Source organism: Lutra lutra, chromosome 1 (genome assembly GCF_902655055.1).
Source record: "Lutra lutra chromosome 1, mLutLut1.2, whole genome shotgun sequence".
In the NCBI taxonomy this organism is placed as follows: Eukaryota; Metazoa; Chordata; class Mammalia; order Carnivora; family Mustelidae; genus Lutra; species Lutra lutra.
The window spans coordinates 154,998,606-155,020,391 of record NC_062278.1 but is presented as its reverse complement, the minus strand read 5'-3'; the positions used below and the strand labels follow the sequence as shown (position 1 = coordinate 155,020,391).

The 21,786-nt window shown below is 50.7% G+C and overlaps 1 protein-coding gene across 2 annotated transcripts in view; it reads right to left on the bottom strand.

Moving 5' to 3' along the window:
- The window catches only part of SCN5A (sodium voltage-gated channel alpha subunit 5), a 95,783-nt gene that overhangs the window by 16,959 nt on the left and 57,038 nt on the right, over nucleotides 1-21,786 (bottom strand). For both annotated transcript variants that reach the window (XM_047740309.1, XM_047740301.1), the window contains exons 15-21: nucleotides 20,779-20,952; nucleotides 19,146-19,502; nucleotides 14,507-14,947; nucleotides 13,094-13,249; nucleotides 10,228-10,348; nucleotides 9,211-9,365; nucleotides 1,162-1,335 (exon numbers count right to left, since the gene is read on the bottom strand). In XM_047740309.1, coding sequence (XP_047596265.1) covers nucleotides 1,162-1,335; nucleotides 9,211-9,365; nucleotides 10,228-10,348; nucleotides 13,094-13,249; nucleotides 14,507-14,947; nucleotides 19,146-19,502; nucleotides 20,779-20,952 — 1,578 coding nt within the window. The remainder of the gene's footprint in view (nucleotides 1-1,161; nucleotides 1,336-9,210; nucleotides 9,366-10,227; nucleotides 10,349-13,093; nucleotides 13,250-14,506; nucleotides 14,948-19,145; nucleotides 19,503-20,778; nucleotides 20,953-21,786) is intronic.

Here is a 21,786-nt window from a genome sequence, read left to right as displayed (position 1 = left end):
AGTGGGGTGTGGGGGCTGAACAGAGGCTTGGGCCTCTTGTGCAACCATGGGAAGGATAGCCCCTGCTGGTGGGCAGAGCCTGAGGCCAAGCCTGGAAGCCATGGGTGCCCTCTGGAAAGCCCTTCTGGGTCTGCAGACGCTGACCCACGTTCCATTCCACAGGACCCTCCACCACCAGACAGTGAGCCTCACCAGAGCCCTCTGTCTCTGCCTGTTCCCTCTGTCCTCAGGCAGAGCAGATCCCAGGCCGCTCCACACTCTGGTCTCATTTTCCCCTCTGGTTATTCTCCCACTCGCCTGTGCTCAGGAGCCCTGTGGGGCCCTGTGCTCACCCTGCTTGGCACCCAGCAGTGTCCTGGGGCCTGGGTGGCTGTGGGGCAGAGGCTTCCCATTCTATCTGCCAACTGGGTGCTCAGAGGACATGCCACCTCCTGTCTTAGACCCTCCCTGGACAGGCAGGAAAGCTGTGCCAGCTACCCAGTTGTCCAGGGGAGCAACCCAGAGCCCCTTAGTCACAGGTGACTGCACTTCTCTCTCATTGTCCCCCAGTGGTACCTTCTCCCTGAGCCCAGAAGATCCTGCCCCTCCCTGCCCAGGATCCCTTCACCAGCCCTGTCCCCTCTGACCTTCGGCTCCCTCTCTCCCCTGCACAGACAGTCTCCTACCATGTGTGGACACAAAGGTTCTTAAATGGCCACCTGTCTAGGGGGCCTGACAGACACTTCATGACGCACATGGCCAGTGCTGGGATACAGGCTAGTCTGCTCCCTGACTTCTGGCCATCCTGAGGGGGCGGTGTGCGTGGGGGGGGGCACTCCTGCTTGGACTGCTCCTCACTTTCCCCTGTAGTGAGTCATGTCTCCCCAGAAGCCTAGGTCTCCCCCTGCTCCTCTGTCTCTCCAATTTGGGGTTCTGATGGCCACACCCTGGTTCCTATCCCTCCCAGCCTGGGAACCTTATGGGCAGGCCCTGGGGCTCTCCTGTGACCCCAGATGGCGGCCTCCCTCTCCTCTGTATGCTCTGTGGCCCAGCTGAGTGCCTCACGTCAGCCTGCTGACTCCCACCAGCCCTGTCCCTCTGTCCTCCCGTGCCTCTGCTTCAGCTCCTTCCTGCCCTGGCAGCCCGTCTCCCCACCCCTCCCCGTTTCTGGGCCGCACTCACATCCACGATGAGGAAGTCCAGCCAGCACCAGGCGTTGGTGAAGTACTTCTTAAAGCCATAGGCCACCCACTTGAGCAGCATCTCCAGCACAAAGACGTAGGTGAACATCTTGTCGGCATACTCGAGCAGAACCTTGATGGTCTTCCGCTCCTCCAGGTAGATGTCCTCAAAGGCCTACAGATCAGGCCAGACAAGGGGGACATGACGTTCCAACCACCACCCATCTTACCCTTCAAGAAACTTCATCTCTTACAGGAGGTGCTGCCCAGGAGGGCGGGAGCAGATCCCCTGGTGGAGGGGCCCCTTGGAGGTCACACTGGACTGGAACAGCATTGCTCTCCTGGCTCATGAAATGATCTCACGCAGTATGAGGACAACAAAGCACAGTGTGTGGTGAGAAAGCTTCATGCTGGAGAGTGAGGCTCAGTTCTGAGCTAGTGCATCTCTCGAAAACGTGCTGATCTCCCGGGTTAACACGGAGGCTGTGTGTAGGAGCAGCTCAGGGCTTCCTGCTGCAAACCCCACCAACCCTCCTTTTGTTGCCATTTTGCTATGTGCTTGATGCAGCTACCAACTTTTCATAGGACACAAAATTGGTGTCCAATGATAACAATCATTAAAAGTCCCCCTTTACAATGTGTTTATGGAAACACACAAAAACCAGGGAGAGCTAACCGAAAGCAAAATCTCCAGTAAATGCTAGCAAAGGCAGTTTGTCAATAAGAACAAGACCAGGTATCCTGGGGAGCCCAAAGCTCCTGCAACCCTCAGAATCCAGGAGTCAAGAGTTTCTAAGATACTAGCAGGGGTCTTTCTCCACCTCGCTTCTGCCTCAACCTGAATTCCTGAGCCAACAGAGGAACTTTGCCGGCTCCCAAGTGCCCTCTGGTACCTCCTGTCCTGATCTCTACCTGGGCCTCTCAGGCCACCTCTCCCCACCCACAGTGTGCTTGGAGACTCCCCGGCTAGGCAACTGAACACGTCACCAGGGGCCCAGGGGAGTCACCTCTGCTTGTCACTATGGGCCTCCCTGCCAGCCTGCAAGGCCCGCATGAGCCAGCGGCCCGGGTGGTCCATGCTGTCAGCCCTGATGTGCACTACCCAGGCATAGGTGTGGCTAATCAGTCAGTGTAGACAGCACAGCAGGATAATTCAGATTCCTAAAATGGACTCTGGGAGTTGTTCAAGACAAAAAGTAGGTGGGTCTTTTTTTCTCATTATAAAAATGTATGCACAAAAAATTAAATATAGACATTATAAAAAAGAACAGAACGCAGCTCTGATTTCATGACATTATAGTAACCACTGCTAATATTTAGGGCAAAACTCTTTCTGACACTATTTGTGTGTGTATACGAGGACACAGTTTCCTAAGATGAACTATTTTGCTTTTAAATTTCTTTTCCACTAAACAATCTTTTGAGTGTTTATCTGCTCTATAATGGGAACACATGTGATATGTAGTATTCTTTTAAAAGGCTGCATAATATTTTATTATTTGCATATACCCTTGTGTTTTTAGCCCAAACTCCTACTAATGAACATTGCGGTTGTTTCTGATTTCTCACTAGTAGAAACAACACTGCTGTGAGCAGTGTGTCTGATTATCTGTTCAGGATAAATTTCTAGAACTGGGATGCCAGGTCAAGGGTGTAGTTTGGGTACAGATTCGGAATAGGATTTCCGGCTGGGGATACCGACAGACACTCCCTCCGGAATACACCAAGTTGGCTTTTTCCTCACCACTGCCCTGACTGTGGTGGGGTTTCTCCTTTGTCACTCTTCTCAGGCTAAAGAATGAGAGTGGTATTTTGTTACATTTTAATTATTTTATTACTAGTAATGCTGACATCATTTCCTTGGATATCTGCAGTATTCCTTTTGCAAACTGCCTGTGCCTCTTTGTCTAATTTTTTTTTTTAACTTGAGTATCTGGTTTAATCAGAGATGTTAACTGTTTTATACACTCCATCCCAGTTGTGTGCCTTTAAATCTAGTTTACTTTTTCCACCGATTGATGAATGGACAAAGAAGATGTGGTATGTATGTGCAATGGAGTATTACTCAGTCATCAAAAAGAACAAAATCTTGCCATTTGCCACAATGTGGACAGAGCTAGAGAGTATTATACTAAGTGAAATAAGTCGGTCAGAGAAAGACAAATACCATACAATTTCACTCATTTGTGGAATTTAAGAAACAAAACAGATAAACATAGGCAAGGAAAAGGAGAGGTAAACCAGGAAATGGGCTCTTAATGATTGAGAACTGAGGGTTGATGGAGGGAGGTGGGCAGGGGATGGGCTTAATAGGTGGATGGGTATGAAGGTGGGGGCATGCCAAGCACTGGGTGTTGTATGTAAGCGATGAATCACTAAAGTCTACTCCGGAAACTAATATTACAGTGTGTATTAACTAACTGGAATTTAAATAAAAACTTGAGGGGCGCCTGGGTGGCTCAGCCTCCTCTCCTCTGCACCCTGCCTTTTGGCTCTATGGCTTAAATCCTGGAAACTCTCTGACTATAAGGCCAGTAAATGTGTAAAGTTTCCCTGGATGTCAGAACCTGGTGGTCCTGGCCTTTCAAAACCAGGCCCTTGACAACAGTCCCACTTCTGGAGTTAATGGGTGCGCCGCGAAGGGCTAACTGCAGGCCTGGGATGGGCAGACTGCATGTTCCCAAGAGAGCATGGGCCCTTGACTGGCTCCTGGGAGGCAACCCCTAAGCCCCTGGGGTATCCTGGCTGATAAGAGTGTTTTTGTTTAGCCTGTGGCCTTGGGCCAGGAAGTATCAGCTTGACCTCTGGAGGGGCTGGAGACTAAGGCCTGCCCCTGTGACTGACCCCCGGGAAAAGCCTTGGTGCCCAAGGCTGGGGGGAGCTTCCCTGGTTGGGAGTCCCCTTGTACATTGTCACACACTGTCACTAGGAGAATTCACATTGTCCTTGTGACTCCACTGGGAAGGAGAGTAGGTGTCTCTTGGCCTGTGTCCCATGTGCCTTTTTCTCCCACTGATTTTAATCTGTGTCTTTTTACTGTAATAAACTGTAGCCAAAACTAAAAAAAAAAAAAAAGCTGCCTTCAGCTCAGGTCACGATCTCAGGGTCCTGGAATAAAGCCCCTCATCAGGCTCTCTGCTCAGCGGGGAGCCTGTTCCCCCCTCTCTCTGCATGCTTCTCTGCCTACTTGTGATCTCTCTCTGTCAAATAAATAAATAAAATCTTAAAATAAAATAAAATAAAAACTTGGAAAAGTAAAAAAATTAAATAAATTCAACCTACTAAAAAAAAAATCTTGTTTACTTTTGTTTACCATACTGGATTTTCACACTTTATTTTCATTTGTTATTATATTATTTAATAGAATTACATAATTTATTATCATTTCGCCTAGTAAAACTTTCAGTGTCATGTTAAGAAAGCCCTTACCTAGTCTAAGGCTAGAGGGAAAAAATGACGCCTCTTTTCTTCTTTTTAGTCTTTTGAACTTTCATTATTTTATATTACAGTTTTAAAAATCCAATATATTTTGGTGAATAGCAAATATCCATTTTATTATTTTTTTTCAGAGTAGTTTGTCACCGTTACAACACTTTATTAATGGATTAGAAGTCAACTTTACCATATGAAATACATTTCTATACTTACTTAAGTCCACTGGACCTCTCTGTGTGCTTTTATTGCTCTCTGTTCCTGGATTAGTATGAATTCTCCTGGCCATTTTTAGTAATTTTCAAGATAAAATTAGCAATGTTTTGTCAAATTCCCTTTAAAAATGTTGCAATTTTATTGTTATTGCACTGAATTTATTAACTGCATTAGGACCTAATATGGAGTTCCCCTACCCAAGACCAGAGTATATTTATAGTATACTTATTGGTCTGTCTTCTTTTACAGTGCTTAGCAAAGTTTTAGAGTTTTCTGCATGTACCTCTTACAACATCTCATGTCATATTTATTCCCTGTTATTTTGTGCTTACAATGTCTGGCAAATAAGGACTATTCCAGTTACTTATGACTAAATTATTTCTGATAGTATAAAAACAACCACAGGAACAATTCTTTTGGTATTTATTTTATAACTGGCCACATAATATTTTTAATAGGTTTTAAAATATTTCTAGCAATCATTATCTACAAGTAATGCTACAGTTCTATGTATTTCTATTATTTTAACTGATTTTATACTTTATTTATATCAATACTTCTATTTTCCAATTTTTCCTTTGTATGTTTACTTTTCTTGATTAATTGCACTGGCTAGTACTTCAAGATTATTATTCAATAATGGAACTACAGCTAAAACATAGTTAAAGCAACATTTTCTTACTCCTGACTTTCATAAAAATGTTTCAAGTGCTTTACTACTAATGATATAATAGAAGTTAATTTGAACAAATTTTTCACTAAGGAAATGTATTTCATTTCTACTTTTACTAGAGTTTTAAAAATCATGTATGCATTGAGATAATTAAAATTTTTTCATCTCTGTCTTATTCATATACATAGATATCCTAGTATGGCACCATTCTGCCATTTTAGAATATACCTGGTATGACTTATTTAATTTTTAAAATATATTGCTGGTTCTTATTTGCATGTATTTCAGATATTTGCAACACTACTCATAAGTATGGTGTATGAAAACGAATCCACGGTTTTCCTGTTGGTATACCTGAGGTTTTAAAAATCAGCATTATTTAGCTTGCATAAAAGGATGTGCAGATTTTCCAACTTTCTTCACAATCTACAACATTATAAAAAGGATTGGAATTATTTTCTTCCTTGGGAATGCAAAAGAACCCATCCTTGGAGATGTGAGAGATCAGAATTCGCTACTGGTTTATCTATTTTATTAACTTTTCAAGGCATCAGCTTTGGAATTTCATATCAGTTTTATTATTTATTTTTAATTGATTAATTTGTTTTTTAAATTTTATTAGTTATTTTCTTGTTGTCCTTAAGAATATTTTGTTGCTATATCTGTAATTTCTTGAGTTAAATAATTAATTTGCATTCTTTCTATTTATTAATAAAAGCGTTTAAGTCTATGAATTTTTTTTTTTTTTTCCAGGTAGACTCCATATCCAGTGTGGAACCCAACATAGGACTTGAACTCATGACCCTGAGATCAAGACTTGAGTTGAGATCAAGAATGGGATGCTTAACTGACTGAACCACCCAGGCGCCCCTATGTAGTTTCCTCTTATTACAGCTTTGGCTGCATTCTACAAGCGGTACTCTCAATATTATTATTTTCTAGTTTTTTATTCCCCAGCCAGTTTTTTTTCTCTACCTCTAATTTTCCTTTCTTATTTTTCTAGATCTTAAGTGGACAGAATTGGTTGAATCATAATCTTTGACTTACAACACACTGTCATCTTTGGCCCATAAGTAGCCTTTGTATTTTATTTATTTGCTTACTTTTTAATATAACGAGCACCCATGAATGTACCATCCAACTATTTTCTGTTTGATCCACAGTTTAAGAATGACTTTTACAATTCTAAGGATTGTTTTTTTGTTTTTTAGTCTTTCTATTTTTGCCAAATCTAGCAGTTTCCTTATCTGTAAGATAGACTTAGTAACAGACTCATTTCTTAGGGTTACTGTGAGAATCAAATGGATTAATCTTTGTAAAATGCTTACAACAGGGCCTGGCACATAGTGGGTGCTATTTTAAATGTTATTGTTTTTATTATTAGGCTAGATCAAACTTGTTAATTACATATATATATATTTTAGATCTCTCATAGTCTTGTTCTTTTTATGTGATTTGTCAGGAACTAGTAAAAATGTGGTAAAATCTCCCTGTACTACTGCATCATTGTCACTTTTTTTCTTTTTCTTTTTTTCCCTAATAGTTCTTGTTTGATATAAGTGCTATGCAATCCCAAGCAAAAATATATTCATAATAGTTTATTTACATTTAAAAATTTATTTATTTGAGGGAGAGAGTGAGCAAGAGCACAGAGGGAGAGTGAGAGGGAGAAGCAGACTCCTCTGCTGAGCGACCTAGGTGCCCCAATAGTTTTATTTTTGTTATAGCTGTGACCTGCTTTGTTTTATCTCACATTTCTTACGCTGAATTCAACCTTGCTTAGTATTAACATACACAAACACTCTGATTTTTGTCATGATTGCATTTGCCTGATATATCTTATTATTTTATTTTTACTATTTCTGAGTGACAGTGTTTTGGTTTGTGATTTAAGAGCACATAGGTGAAGTCTTTGTTTTTTGTTTTTTAAATCCATTCAGATTCCTTTCCTTTTTTAAAAGATGAATTTTATCCAGTTAACATTATTATTAAAACATATTTGCTTTTGCCTCTGCCATCTTATTTTCTGTTTCCTTGTTTAATGTCTCCTTGTTCCTTCTTTTTTCTAACTTCTGCTGTAAGAGCTCTGTTTTCTTTAAAAGAAAATTCCTTTCAACAATTTGGAAGGGATATATAGTTTGCTTTCTGTTAACCGAGTTTATAACTTTAAATAACACACTCAGACTTCTTTTTCTCAATATATCATCGACGCATTTTTTTTTTAAACCGTGCTTGGCTGTCTACCCTGATTAGATTCACCATTTGCTTGCCAAAACTCCTCCTCACTTATGCCAGGCTGAGTTTTTCCTCCACAGCCCAGACTACATGCTCTGGCTGCCCTTGTTTGTGGCTGTTTAAAAACAAAACTCGTTAACATATTGTCAAATCATCCTTCTCTGAAGCCTACAGAGATTTGGCTCTAACTGCCAATGGTAAAACATGCGGCCTGTAAGTCAGGGCTCTAGGCCCACTCTGGAACAGGGGAGGGGAGTATAGGATGGGACAAGAGGCCCAGAGATACAGGGGTGACAGCCACGGCACCTCCCCATGGCCTGAGCCCAGGAGGTGGCACGGAGTGGAGGCACATAGCCTTGGGTCAAAGTGCCCTTCTCTCTTGCTCTGGGGTTCAAAGCATTTCCCGTCACTTGCTCAAACATGGGGTTCTCACCTCCCCAACGATATCAAGTGCTTGCTCCCCTGGGTCAGGAAAGTGATTATCTCCTCTGTCTTCTTGACCACCCATCTCCCCGTTCACCGGCATCTTCTAGAACCCTCTCCAGTGCCATCCCACCTCCTCCTAAAAGGACTCTGAGAGATCAGAATTGGGTGCTTGGGAACCACATAGGGCATTCCAGGAGGGCCTTCCTGCTACTCCTGGTCTCAGCAAACCTCCTTGTCCTGCATAGCCCAGCTTCACCTGCTATCTCCAGAAAGTCTTCCTGATTGCTCTAGTTCCCCTGACCTCCCAGTCATTTATTCTTATTCAATGTTTTCTCATGAGCTGATCTCTGACTACCTCAAACCTACTGAATCTGGTTTCCCCAGCTAGACTCTCAGCCAATGAGGCCGGGGCTGGTGTCTCCTCCTCCTGTTGTTGCTCCCCATGGCTCACAGGACTAGATACAAGGAGAACTTAGAGGAAACCTATTGAACAAGTGGAAGGTCAAGACAAAGGACTCCAGAATCTGACTGCCACATCTGCTGCTTGCAAGTGGTGGGACCTTAGGCAGGTTATGTAATGTTTCTACAAAGGGTTGTTGTTGGGATCAAATGCGACAATGCGTGAACTACACAGCCTGGCCTCTAACCCTGGAACAGCTGGAATGAAGGGAGCTATCGGTGGAATCTCAGGCAGCATCGTTAACTGCACTGAAATGGCCTAACGGCACGAGGTGCAGATGGGTGTGTCCCCAGCACTTGGCGGTGGGAGGCTGGTGACCTGTGACCTATGCCAGCTGTACACTGTGAAATGGGGCCAATCATTCCCCTCTGGCGGGACCCAGGGTTCTGGCCAGATGACCTCCGTGAGCCCTTCTGGCTCTGACTTCCGTTCCTGCTGTGGTGATGGGAGTTTGTGAGCTGACTCCCATTCCAGGGGCCGGGGGAAGCCCAGCTGCAGCAGAGGCTCTGCCCCAGTTTATGGCCTAGCTCCCGGTGGCAGACTTCTCTTCCCTGCCCTCCCTGCTCCACCATCCCTCTCTGCACAACCCTGCAGCCCCAGGAGGGTACCAGGGCTCCACTGCTGAGCAGGATCATGAAGATGATGAACGTCTCGAACCAGCTGTGCTCCACGATGCGGTAGCAGGTCTTGCGCAGTCGCCACCAGACCTTCCCGGGGCCCTGCGTGGTGTCCACGGTGCAGCAAGGACAGCGCCGGACGCAGCCTGTCGAGGGGAGGGAAGGAAGGGTCAGGCCCAATCCGGGGCCTGCAGATGCCCACCGCTCGGAAGGGGTGACCGAGAGAACGAGGTTATGACGTGGAGTAGTGAACAGGGTGACATGGTGGGCAGGTGTGATGGGACAGCAGGGAGCACTGCGGTGCTGTCCTCAGGGGCCCACGCTCAGCAAGAACTCTGTAGAAAGGCCGGATGGACTAGGCATCCAGTGAGTGGATAAAGGGCCTGGCAGATCTGAGCAGAGGGAAGCCTGGGCTGGGCTGGGCACCAGTTTCTCCTCTGCTTACCTGGGAAATTCTCCCCCTGGGGGGATATTCCAGAACTCCTGGAGTACTTGGTCCCTGGGTCTTCTCCACGTTTGCAGTTTTTGAGCCATGGCAAGGGCAAAGCCCTCACTGATAGCCCCAAAGGACATGCCATGTGGAGGGGAAACTCTCATTTTATCCCCAGTTGACTTCTGATTATTCACCACCAATTCATAAAAGCCACAGATGCCGATGACGGGCACATGTCACCACCCTTGAGTATTTACAGAAGGCCTGCAATGGGCCAGGCACCATGTGCTAGAGGCATGGGGAAAGAGGATGGAGCCCCTGCTGCTGTCATGGGTCTTCCGTGCGGCTGACCCACAGCTGCCCAGCCCAGCAGTCCACGGGCAGGGGTGTCATCAGGTCCTGGGTAGAAGGAGGAGGCCCCCCGGGTCATGAGGAATGGGGAGGGAGAGCAAGCATTGGGGTCAGGGCGGGGTGCAACATGGCCCTGGGCCCCAAGGAGCTGCTGGTTGTCCTGTTCCCCACCCCCCGCCCCGGATGGGGCTGAGGCTCTGGCAAAGGGCCACTCAGGGCAGTACCTTCAGTGAAACAGTCTTCCGGATCCTTGACATCCTCACCCAGGTCGGGGATCTGCTCCAGGAGGTCAGCAGTGTTGGTCATGTCTGCTGTGCTTCCCTCTGAGTAGCTGTCCTCGTGAGTCTGTAGGCAGGGGTGTGGGATGGGGTGGGTGAGGGCCACGTAGAAGCTCCAGCCTTGAGCCCTGAGTCTGGGGCAGCCAGGGGCTCCCTGAGGGGAGGTGCCCGGACTACTCCCCACTGCATAACCTGGAAATCTGAGCCCAGGGTGGGGGGGTGGTAACCTGCCCCAGGTTGAACTGAGGTTGGACTTCAGAGACTCCTGAGTGTGTGGCTCTGGTCTGCTGGGGGTACTGGAAAGCACTGGGGTTGGGGAATGCGTCCAGCTGGGAAGAGACAGACACGGGTGGCAACACGGACACACGCTCGGACAAGGACACACAGTGGCAGCTTGGCACACGCAGTGGAAACAGGCATGTCCCTCACACCCAGAACAGAGTCTGAACCAGGCCACAGGCACACACAGGTATGGGGTCAGACACGCAGAGCATGGGCCAGCCACCCAACCGACGCTTCTTGCCCAGTTCATGAGTGCTGGGGTGATAAGCAGAGCCTGGAGTCAAAGCAAGAAGGGTCTGGAGGCTGCCCGGCCTGGCCACACAGGGCTCTGCCAGCCTGCCCTTGCATAATCTGATTACAGAGAACCGTGTGCATGCGGCGTTGCGAGTGTCTGTCGGTCACATGTGGGTGCGGTCATTGGGGGGAGCAGTAGTGGTCACTGCCAGTGCTCGGCCCAGTTCCCTCTGGTAGGTCTACCGCACCATGAACGCTGACTGTGGGGCTGGCCCCTTCTTCATGGTCTGTAGCCAGGGAGCGGCCAAGCCCCGTAATAGCTTGTGGGTTTCAACCCAAGCCACGGTGTGCACTGATGTGGGAAGACATGAGACCAGCCCCTTGCCTGGGGAGGGGGTAGTGGGACAATGCCATGTGCAGTGTTGGTCCCAGGGCTCCCCACTGGACCAGGCTGAGGCCTGAATCCAGGACCAGGCCTTTTGAAGCTTCTTCGTTGGTTTCATCCTGCTTCTCGCTCTTCCCTATCAGCTTCTCTGGGGGCACTCCCTCTGGGGGCACAGGACACCTGTCTCAGGCTCTGCTCCTAGGAGCCCACCCTACAGAAGGCGTGGCAGGGGCAAGAGGCTTCTGAGAGGGAAGGGAAGCCTTTGGTGGCCTTGGATCCTGTCTATGGTGCCAGCTAAGTGGGCATGCCTGGGTAGCTCTGCCTTATGCTCCACTTGGAGATGAGCTGGCTGGAGTCCTTGGCCTGCCTCTGCTCCTAAAGCCGTCTTCTTTTCCCTTCTTTCCGTGACTCACTCTGCTGCTTTCTCAAAGTCCTCTTCAGTTTTGGTGTTTGTGATGGGGAAGGGTTGGACGCTGATGGGAAAGTCAAGAGGGCTCCTGGGTGCAGGGTGGAGCCTTGGCCCTTCTGGAGTCCCCATGGCTTTGAGGGCTCATCCTTCTGCCCCCAGCTTCGTTGGGCAGCTGAGCCGGGAAAGGCACAAGCCAGAGGAGATCTCCGCATGACTTTGCTTTTCAGATGCTGGAGCTGCACAAAGTACCGGGGGCATTGGCTGGAGACAGGTTCTCAGGAACCCGCTGCAGGTGGGATGAGGGGTCCTTGTCCAGGAACACCCAGCCCACCTCTCTCTCCCTTTGATGGGTTCCACCGTGAACTGATTTGAGGAGAGGAAGAGTCATCATTCCAATATGAAAACCCTCCCTCTCCATGACTTTGGGCCCCTCCTGCATCTTCCTGCTCCCACATGCCTCTGTGTCAGACCCTCTAGGGGAGAAGAGTGACCTGTACTGTCAGGATGAAGATTCCAGCAGGTGCTCGTGCTCCAGAGATGATCATAATCACAAGCCTCCCATAAAACCATTGCACAAAAGGGATAGGGCAAAAGGTACAACGTTCCGTCGAAGCAAGTCACAGTTGCTGGACCAAGGGTTGGGGTCAGGCTGCTCTGTTTCTGAACACCAGCCCTCTACCTTGCACGATGCTTGGCGTGAGCGGGGGTGGCTGTGTGGGGTCGGAGAGCATGAGCAATGCTGCAGTCCTTTAGCTCAGGGGCTGCAGACTCAAATGCTTACAGGTGTGGAATGCTTGCAAGTCGTGGAATGAAGTTAGGCAGGTGGGTTTGTGGCAAACCAGGGAGTTCTAGTCAGTGTCATGGAGGTGGTCATCACTTGTCTCCGGCGGGGTGGTTCTTCTTCCAATTTCTTTTTCCCATTTTTCCTACTTTTTTTCTACATTTCAATGCATATTTTTGTTTGTTTTTTTTTGTTTTTTGTTTTTTACATAAAAGCTACCAGGTTTTTAATGTTAGTAGCATATTCAAATTAAAATCCTTCTGTAGCCAGAACAAAACTCTAGAGTAGGCCTCCCGTTTGAGACCTCGGCCTTAGTCCAGGAGAGAAGCTGCTGGTGGCCAATGCATCAGGAACTTGTTCTCAGGGCCCCCCAAAGCCCCCTGGGACGGGGTAATTCACAGGACAAACATTTTCCAAAGAGGACCAAAGCACAGGAACTGAGTGAGGAGGAGGGATGAGCACACGGAGGGGTAGGGTTAGTCCTGCCTCAGGGGCCTGGGCTGGCAGCTTCCAGAAACTTCCAGAAGCTCTGGGCCCCATGCCACCCCACCCCTGTCAGGGCAGGGCTGCCCTGCTCCCCTGTGCAGACGGGTCTCCCACACTGCCTGTGACCGTGGCTATGGCTCCCACCAGCAAATGCAGGCGTGTGTGAGGACCCCTCAGACTGGCTCCGATCCAAGTGCAGCACCCTGCTGGCTTCAGGGACAAAGGCGTGTGTTACCTCACTGCACCCTGGGGCCGGGGACTCCACTTTCCGCCGCTGCCGCCAGTCTGCCTGAGCCACACTGGCCTCGGAGGAGGGGGTCTCTGACACCTGGCTCCAGGCCCTGGGCTCTGGGAGGGCCTCTGGGCTGCCGGAAACAGGCTGGGATTCCTGCTGAAGAGACCCCCAGCCCATGAGCTCCCCCGCCGGAGTGTTCCCAGGGCCCCGCCTAAGCAACTGGAGTACTGCCTCCTGCCCTCTTCATGGGACCTCAGGTCACTAAAGATCTCTCCCTGTGGGAAGATCCTGGTCAGCCTGGCCTAAGTCTCCCCTCCTCCCACTCCCCGGAAGGGTGAGGCTGGGCTGCACCGCCCAGTTCCCAAATGTTGGCAACTCCACTTAGGAGGGACATACAGACCTCCCCCATGAGTTCCCATGGCACCCTGCATGGCACCCTCCACACGTGTGCACACACACACACACATGCACACACACTGGCCCCAGGGAACCAGAGCCAACAGGCTCAAGAGAAGGAGAGGAGCAGGAAAGGGAGCATCCTGGAGATAACTGGTAGCCATGGTCTGGCAACTGCTAGCACTGCCCTCCCCCAGCTTACACTGTCCCTGTCCACAGCCTGACCGAAGGGGTGGAAGCTGGCCTCTGGGACCACTGGGAGGCAGAACGATGCGGAAGCAACTCCCCACGTGGGGAGCAGTGTTCCTTCACAGCAGACCCAGCCAAAGCAGGCCCATAGCAAGCAGTGAGGATGGGCCCAGTCAGAAAGAGAACCACTCACTGTTTGACCTAAAGACCTAAGGAGAAGCCATCTGTGCCTGGCTCAGGCCACGGGAGAACTGAGGGGGTTGGGGGCACTGTCTCTTTTGTCCAGACTCTGGTCCTAAGTGTTAAAAATAACAGGTTGGGAGATAAGATAGTGCTGTCTCTGACACCTGCCATCTTAGGGATGCTTATTTTTAAATCTTGGAGTTAGCCCTGGGCCTGGGAGGAGGGGAAAGGGCAGTTGGGAGGTCAGGAGACTGCACTCCTCCCTCCCTAAGACATTCCGCCATATTAGTACTGGAGGGGGACAATGGTTGGGGGAAAGGGGTTGGGCGGGAGTGCTGGCTCTGTCGTAAGTGTGCGAGGCACTCCTAGCAAGTCTCTCTCTTGCCATGCCTCAGTTCCCCTTTCTGTACAGTTCGCTGCTCCTGGCTAGTATCAGGCAAATGATGGACAATAGCCCCTTCCAAGGTCCCCTCTGGGCTGGGTTGGGAAGGGAGGGTTGACAGCTGGTCTCAGCACCCCACTGTAAGGCTGCCTCTTGAGGGTGGCAGGGTCAGCTGCTTGGAACGAGGCTGGGAGCCCTGGCAAGCACAGGCTCGGGCCCTGTACAGGTAAGTGCTGCATATATGCAGGGGGTGGGGCAGTCACCTGCTTACTGGACTCCTCCTCCGTGCCCAGGCTGTTCTCCTCATCGTCCTCTTGGTCATCCGTGTCTGACTCAGCCACAGCAATGGGCACACACACAGGCTCTGCATCCCCGGGGGGGCCCTGGCCCAGCCGCTCGTCTTCCTCAAACCGCGTCTCCTTGCGGGCCGGAGGTGCCTTCTCTGACTCCGGGGGTGGTGGGGGGCTGGAGGTGGCCATACAGCTGGGCAGCTGGCCATGGCTGGCGAGGGCTGCAGGCTTCTGGGGCTGCCGCTGGAGGAGCCCGCAGCAGAAGTCCCAGGTGGTCCGCTTGAGGAAGCGCAGGCCACGCTGGATACGTGCCAGGGCTAGCTGGAGGTTGTTCATCTCCCCGTCATCGTCAGGGGCTGTGAGGTTGTCTGCGCTGAAGGAGCTGAGCAGCAGAGCCAGGAAGAGGTTCAGGACCTGTGGAGGCCAGAGATCAGGCTCATCAAGGCAGGCACCAGAGGGGCAGCTAGCCTTGAGGCCATTATGGGGAAACTGAGGCCCGGGGACCTTAAGGATTGCTGATGGCCAACAGCTCTGGGGTTGAACCCTGGGCCCTCATCCTCACCCCATAGTTCTCTTGAATATAGTGAATTTCGCTATAAAATGAAAGACCAATTCTCATCCTCTTTCCCAAGGGCTCAAATGCAGTCTGGGTTGAGGGCATTCGGCCCCAGATCTCTCGAGTCTTGGCCCGCGGTCTAAGGGAGAAGCATGGGTTCATCCAGGGATGAAGCCTGCAGATGGGATCTTGCTGCCTGGGAGTAATGGCGGACAGCGGGGTTAGAATGAGCACGGGGTTGCTCCCTGGGAAGTGGGCTCCAACCTGAGATCACCAGGGATAAGGCAGAATCCCACCCAGAAGCAATGCAGAACTCTTGAGGACTTTCCTACGTCTATTGGTGAAAGAGGGGATTGTGATGGGCCTCTGAGCTGTCTCAACATTTGAAAATCTAGCACCTTCTACATGTGTCCCCAGGTCTGACTCTGCTTTCCAGGTGAGGGACGTGGGGGATGGAGCAGAGAAGGGGCAAGGGCAGTCCTCGGGCCTCTGGGACTAATTGCGGGGTCAGAACATGAAGAGGTGGCTGTCTAGGCAGTGAGGGATGCTGGGATGGGCGCTGGATACGGGACCAGACAACTGGGGAGGAGGTGGAGGGACCTGGGTCGGAGCTGCCAGGAGTCAGGGGAGGGGCTGAGGTTTCCAAGTGCCAGAAGGGCAGTACTTAAGCTATTTATCAGGAGCTAGGGATCTGAGACTCTTTAAGCGTGGTGTGCAAAATTCATCTCTCTCTGCAGAATTCTGGACTACTGCTATTGTTAAACCATCCTGGAAGGGCAAAGCTTTAGCTTTAGTTAAGAAAGAGCCCTTTCGGGGCGCCTGGGCGGCTCAGTGGGTTAAAGCCTCTGCCTTCGGCTCAGGTCATGATCCCAGGGTCCTGGGATCGAGCCCCGCATCGGGCTCTCTGCTCAGCGGGGAGCCTGCTTCCTCCTCTCTCTCTCTCTGCCTGCCTCTCCGCCTACTGTGATCTCTGTCTGTCAAATAAATAAATAAATAATCTTTAAAAAAAAAAAAAAAAAAGAAAGAGCCCTTTCATGGAGTGACAAGAGGGTGGCCGTGGGTCCACTTCCCAGCCTCGTGGAGGGTAAATGAAAATGACTATAGGCTTGTTCCTTCACATGGGTCAGACGGGCTCTGGAGCTGACAGGCCAGAGACACCCCCTCCCCACCTTGGGCTTGGTGCCTCCTTCACCCAGCCAGCCCCCGCAGAGAGTTCCCTTGAAGGGGGACCCCTACGGCAGGGAGGTATGTGAGGGTAGGTGTGCGGTTCTCACTGGGAACCCACTCTGGGCCCCTCTCTGGCTTCTCACGAGCCCCGAAGACACACCTCCTGCCTGTCAAAGAGCTAGGAATGAGAATTCTGAGGAAAGCAGTGGTAAGGTTGGAGCTCCAGGAGTCAGAAACACGCCTTTGATTTAAGAAGCAATATACATTCAGGAGGAGAGAATGGCAAGGGAAAGAGGCAGGATCTGGCATTCCGTATGGGGAGAGGATCACTTTTGACACCTGTCAAAAGTCAAAATGTCATCTCTGGTTGGCAGGGCACATGACATGATTCAGGGTTGCTGTCTACACTGACCTCTGGCCCAGCCCCCAGCCTCAGCCACGCTGGCCTGGGCCTGACCTGCCTCTGCTCCCAGTTGCCCACCTTGGTTTTTCCGCCCTCACCTATGCCTCACGTCCAGGTATCTGGGCCCTGGCTAGGGGGTAAGGTGGAGGGGAGTGGTGTGTGGGCAGCCCTGTCCGCCCCCACAAGAACACCAGCTCCTCCCTTGTGGCCTGGTGCCCAGGTTTGGCTTCTTCCAGTGCTTTCCCCGTCAATCAGGCTGCTGCTCCCCAGCCTCTGCCTGATCATGACTTCCCATTTCAATGGCAATCTTGCTTCCACCCACGCCCAACAGCGGCCCAATTCCTGAAGCGACCAGGGAGGGGGCAGCGTGGGCTGTGTTAGCTTCACTCCTCCAGCAGCCTCTAATCTTCTCATCCCCAGGCAGATCCGCTAGGAAATGGCAGGGCTGTGTGCATGAGGGCAGAGGGCCTGGCCCTGGTCTGAGAGCCTGGCGGCCTCACAAGCCTCCTTAGAATACATAGTCTGGTGGCCCCTGGAGCAGGGCCAAGGCTGAATGAGGCTCCAGCCCAAGGGGCAGCCAGTTGAAGATGTGGCAGAGGGTGCAGCCCAAGAGCTGGGTTCTGTTGGCACTGTGCACTGATGCCCTGCCACTTCTCTGGGCCCCACAAGTGGGGCTAGAGACAGACTGACCCCCAACTTGGCCTGGGCCCACCCTTGCATGGTTAGGGCACATCTGGAGGAGAACCAAGGAGGTTTGGGGAAGGGATCTGTCTGGAAACTGCAGCCAACGGTACTTGAGGCCTCTGTGAGGTGATGGGAGTCTATGCTGTCCACATTGGCAAGAGTCAGATCAAGCAGGTGTGAGGTCTGAGCATGTGTGGACCACCTGTGTGCCCAGACGGGTAGCTCCACGTCCATAGTGGACACGACTTCTTCCTGAACCACTCACTTGCCTCCACCTGAAGCTTTCCAAAGAAGGAGCTTCAGAAAGCTCCTTCTTTAGAAAGGAAGGACATTGGGGTTTTTGATCTCTCTCAACTGCAGAATTCCCCACATTGTAAGATACAAGGCAAAAGGCACCTGTTCTAGGATGCACAGATGGCCATGGGAGCAAGGCCGGGTCCCTTGTGACAGGGTAGCTGGGACTCCCCAGTGGCTACCCAGGGGGACATACAATTTCCCATGGATCCTGCCTTATCTAGACCAACACCTACTGCATCTGTGCTTTGCTCCCTTTGTTCCTTCCCACTCTAGTATCACCAATCAGATCTGCCCCAAACCTTCCTCTAGGAAGCCTTCCTTGATTTCCCCTGATGGTGGAGATCAGCACCCAAGGGACACTCCCTAATGCCTCTGGTCGTTCTGACCAGCTTGAGAGTTATTTCAGGCTTGTTAGAACTCTCCACCTCCCCATTCTCCAGTTGGTAAGCCACGGCAGGGCCACATTCACCTCTGTATTCCCAGCAGCTCCTGCCATAATATTTTGCATGCAACAGGGGCACAGGAAGTGTTTGTTAAGCTGAACTGAAAACCCATGTAATAAATCATTGACAGTAAGTGACTAATGAAGTAGTTGGTAGATGAGTAAATAAATAAGTTAATGGATATGAAATGAGTATATAATGAAGAAACATGTACCTAGGTGGGTGAATGAATGAAGGAGCAAATGAGGAGTGATGGGAATGGATGGATGGGTCAATGAGTGAGTGAGTAGAGAGCTCGATGGATGAATGGGTAGATGAAGAGGACTGGTGAATGAATGAATGGATTGTGGGTTGACGGATGGATGTGGGGCTGGATTAGTGAGTGGAGGGAAAGATAAGAGAATAAAAATATGGGTGATGAATGAATGGATAGATGGTTTGGTGGATGAGTGAATGGATGGATGAATAGGAAGGGTGTGTGTGTGTATGTGTGTGTGTGCGTTTATGAATGAAGAGGGGTTGATGGATGGGTGGTTGATGGGCAGATAAATGGATGGGTGAATGAATGCGCGGATGGATATGAGAATGAGTAAGTGGGGAGTTGATGGTTGGATGGCTGGGTGAGTGAGTGAATAGAGAGGAGGACTGGTAACTGAGTAGACAGATTGATGGAGAGGTGGACAGAAGGATGGGTGAATTGGCGGGTGGGTGACTGATAAGTAGATCGATGGCTGGATAGGAAGATGCATGGATGAGTAGAGAGATGGAAGAATCAGTGGGTAAGTGGATGGATGGAATGGTGATAAGTGCACAGATGGATGAGTAAATGGGTGCATAAGTGGGTGGACGAATGAATGGATGAGTAGATAGACGGAAGGATGGGTGATGAATAGGTGGGTAGATGGGTGGATGGATGATGAGACTGATGGATAAATGGACAGTTCGATAGCTCACTGAGTGAATGAGTGGGTGGATGGAAGGAAGTTAAGTGAATGGACAGAGGGATGACCGGTGGGCTGGTGAATGTGTGTGTGGTGTATATGGGGCCACTGGCCAACTTACCACGAGGTTGCCAATGACCATAACAAGCAAGAAGACAAGCAGGCACAGTGACTGCCCAGACACCTCCATGCAGTCCCACATGGTCTCGATCCACTCCCCACAGAGGATGCGGAAGATGATGAGAAAGGCGTGGAAGAAGTCCATCATGTGCCAGCGGGGCAGCAGGCCTGAGTCACTGATGCGGTACCTCTGCTCAGAGTAGTTCTTGCCGAAGAGCTGCATGCCCACCACAGCGAAGATGAACACGATGATGGCCAGCACCAGCGTCAGGTTCCCCAGTGCCCCCACCGAGTTTCCGATGATCTTGATGAGGGTGTTCAGGGTGGGCCATGATTTGGCTAGCTTGAAGACCCGCAGCTGGGGAGGGAGGTGTCCTTGTGAGGGGCTCTAGTTCCCGCCGCCCTGGACACCCTCACCCCTGCTAGCTCCTATCTGAAAACCCAGGGGGCCCTTGGACACGTGTTTGTCCAGGAGCACACACTGCTCTTTCTCTCTACAGCCTGAGGGCAGCTCTGCTGGGCTCAGCTCTGAGTCAGGTCAACATCTCCAGCTTCACCTCCCCAACTCAGCCTTGCTCTTCATCCCCATACCAGCTTCCTACCCGCCCCAGGCTCACTGCCAGGAACTTCCCATAGACTTCTCCAGCATGGAGTGTCCTTCTTCTTCCAGGCTCATCTTCAGGTCAATCCATCTCTGACTTGCCCCATTGCCTCCAACCTTCTCTCTGCTCAGTTATCATGGAAAAGGGGGGCAGATGCTTAGCATTTATTGAATACCTGCTGTGCCAGGCCTGTGCTTAGGATGCTCACGTCATTCAGAGCTTCCGACAACCACATGGGGTCGGCACTGTTACTACCTCCTTTGGCAGGTGAAGAAGCCAGCCCTTAAAGGTGGAGTAACTTATCTGAGTCCATTAGTTCATGGCAGTGGAGTCAGGGTTAGAACCTATAGCTTGGACTTTCTCTACTGCCTCTACCATCCTGCCTTTCAAGCCCCCAGTGAACCCAATAGCACTGCCCAGACTTCCTCCAGGAAGCCTTCCCTGACCTACCTCCAGCCCCATGTGTGGACCTCTCAGGCATTCTGCACTCCAAGAGTAGTCCACAGACCAGCAGCTTTGGCCTCACTCGAGACCTACTACATTAGGCACTGCAGTTTAATAAGATCCCCAGATGATTTGTGGGCACATTAGAACTTCCAAAGTGCTGACTCTGAAACCGGCAGGCAGTACCCCAGGAGAGCTGTTGGCAGGCCTGGCTCCACCTGTTATTTGCCATGTGACTTTTGGGAAATTCATTTCACCTGGGGCTTAGTCTCCTCATCTGTGGAATGGGTATGTAGTAATACTAGTTCCTCTCCTGGGATACTATGAGGGCTAAAGGGGGCATGGTGAGCCATAAAGGGCTTTGCAAGTCATCAGGATGGCCATCCCCATAGCTTCCCAGAGGGATATCTCCTTTCTTGCCCCGCCTCTCTACCACCCACATCACCAGCACTGGGGTACCCAGCAAATAGCTGTTGGGAGAAGGCATGATGGATCACAGTAGGGGTGACTGAGTGGTGACCTCAGAGGGCATTGCCTCAGTGCCCTAGGCCCCCACCCCACCCCCCTGCAGAGGGCCCAGCTAGGTACCAGGCGGAAGGAACGCAGCACTGACAGGTTGCCCATGCGGGACAGGCCCAGCTCCATGAGGCTCAGGATGACAATGATGCTGTCGAAGATGTTCCAGCCCTGCTGGAAGTAGTAGTAGGGGTCCAGAGCGATGATCTTGAAGGTCATCTCTGCGGTGAAGATCCCCGTGAAGACCTGGGGAGGAACAGAGAGATCGGGGTTCCCAGTGTTTGGGCTGGAAAGACCATCGGGCCAGGAGGGGTGCCCTGCTTTTTGACTCTTGCTCCCGCAGGATCCCCCTCCTGGGCTGCCAGCTCTGACTGCACCCTGGCTCCCAGTGGGTGCTTGCTCAGCCATGGACCAGGCCCCCGGGGACATATGCAGCCTGAAGTCCCCACTCCCTCTTCGGCTCGCCACCCATGACCTGCCAGCATGGCCCTCAGAAACAGCCAGGCCCATCTCAGGCCCTGCAGAGACTGATAGCTCTAAGAAGCACCTGGGGGCAGGGGAGGCTGAGGTGGGGGTATCACAACCCAGCCTGACATCCTCCAGTCCCTGTCTCCACAGGAAGCACTCTTACTCCTTATGTGCCAAATACACGCATTCCCATGAACACTCACGGCTTTCATGTCTCAGGGCCTCTGCCCATGCTCTTTCTGCTCCATCTTGTCCACACACTGAACTCCTATCTCTGTAATAACAATCACCCAACTCTTCTTGAGGACATGACCACGTGCCAGTCCTGGGCTAGAATGCTGTGCATTTGCCCAACAACCCCACGAGGAAAGTATCATCGTCCCCATTCTACAGGGAAGGAAACTGAGACCCTGAGAGGTTAATAATTTGCCCGAAGTCACGTAGCTGGTACATCTGAGAACCAGGAAATGAACTTAGGGTTTTCCTTCAAGATTTAGAGCAACCCCCTCTGCCTTCTGGAAACATTCCTAAGACAAAGGCTGGGTTTCCCTCCAAGATTTAGAGCAACCCCCTCTGCCTTCTGGAAACATTCTTAAGACAAAGGCTGGGTTT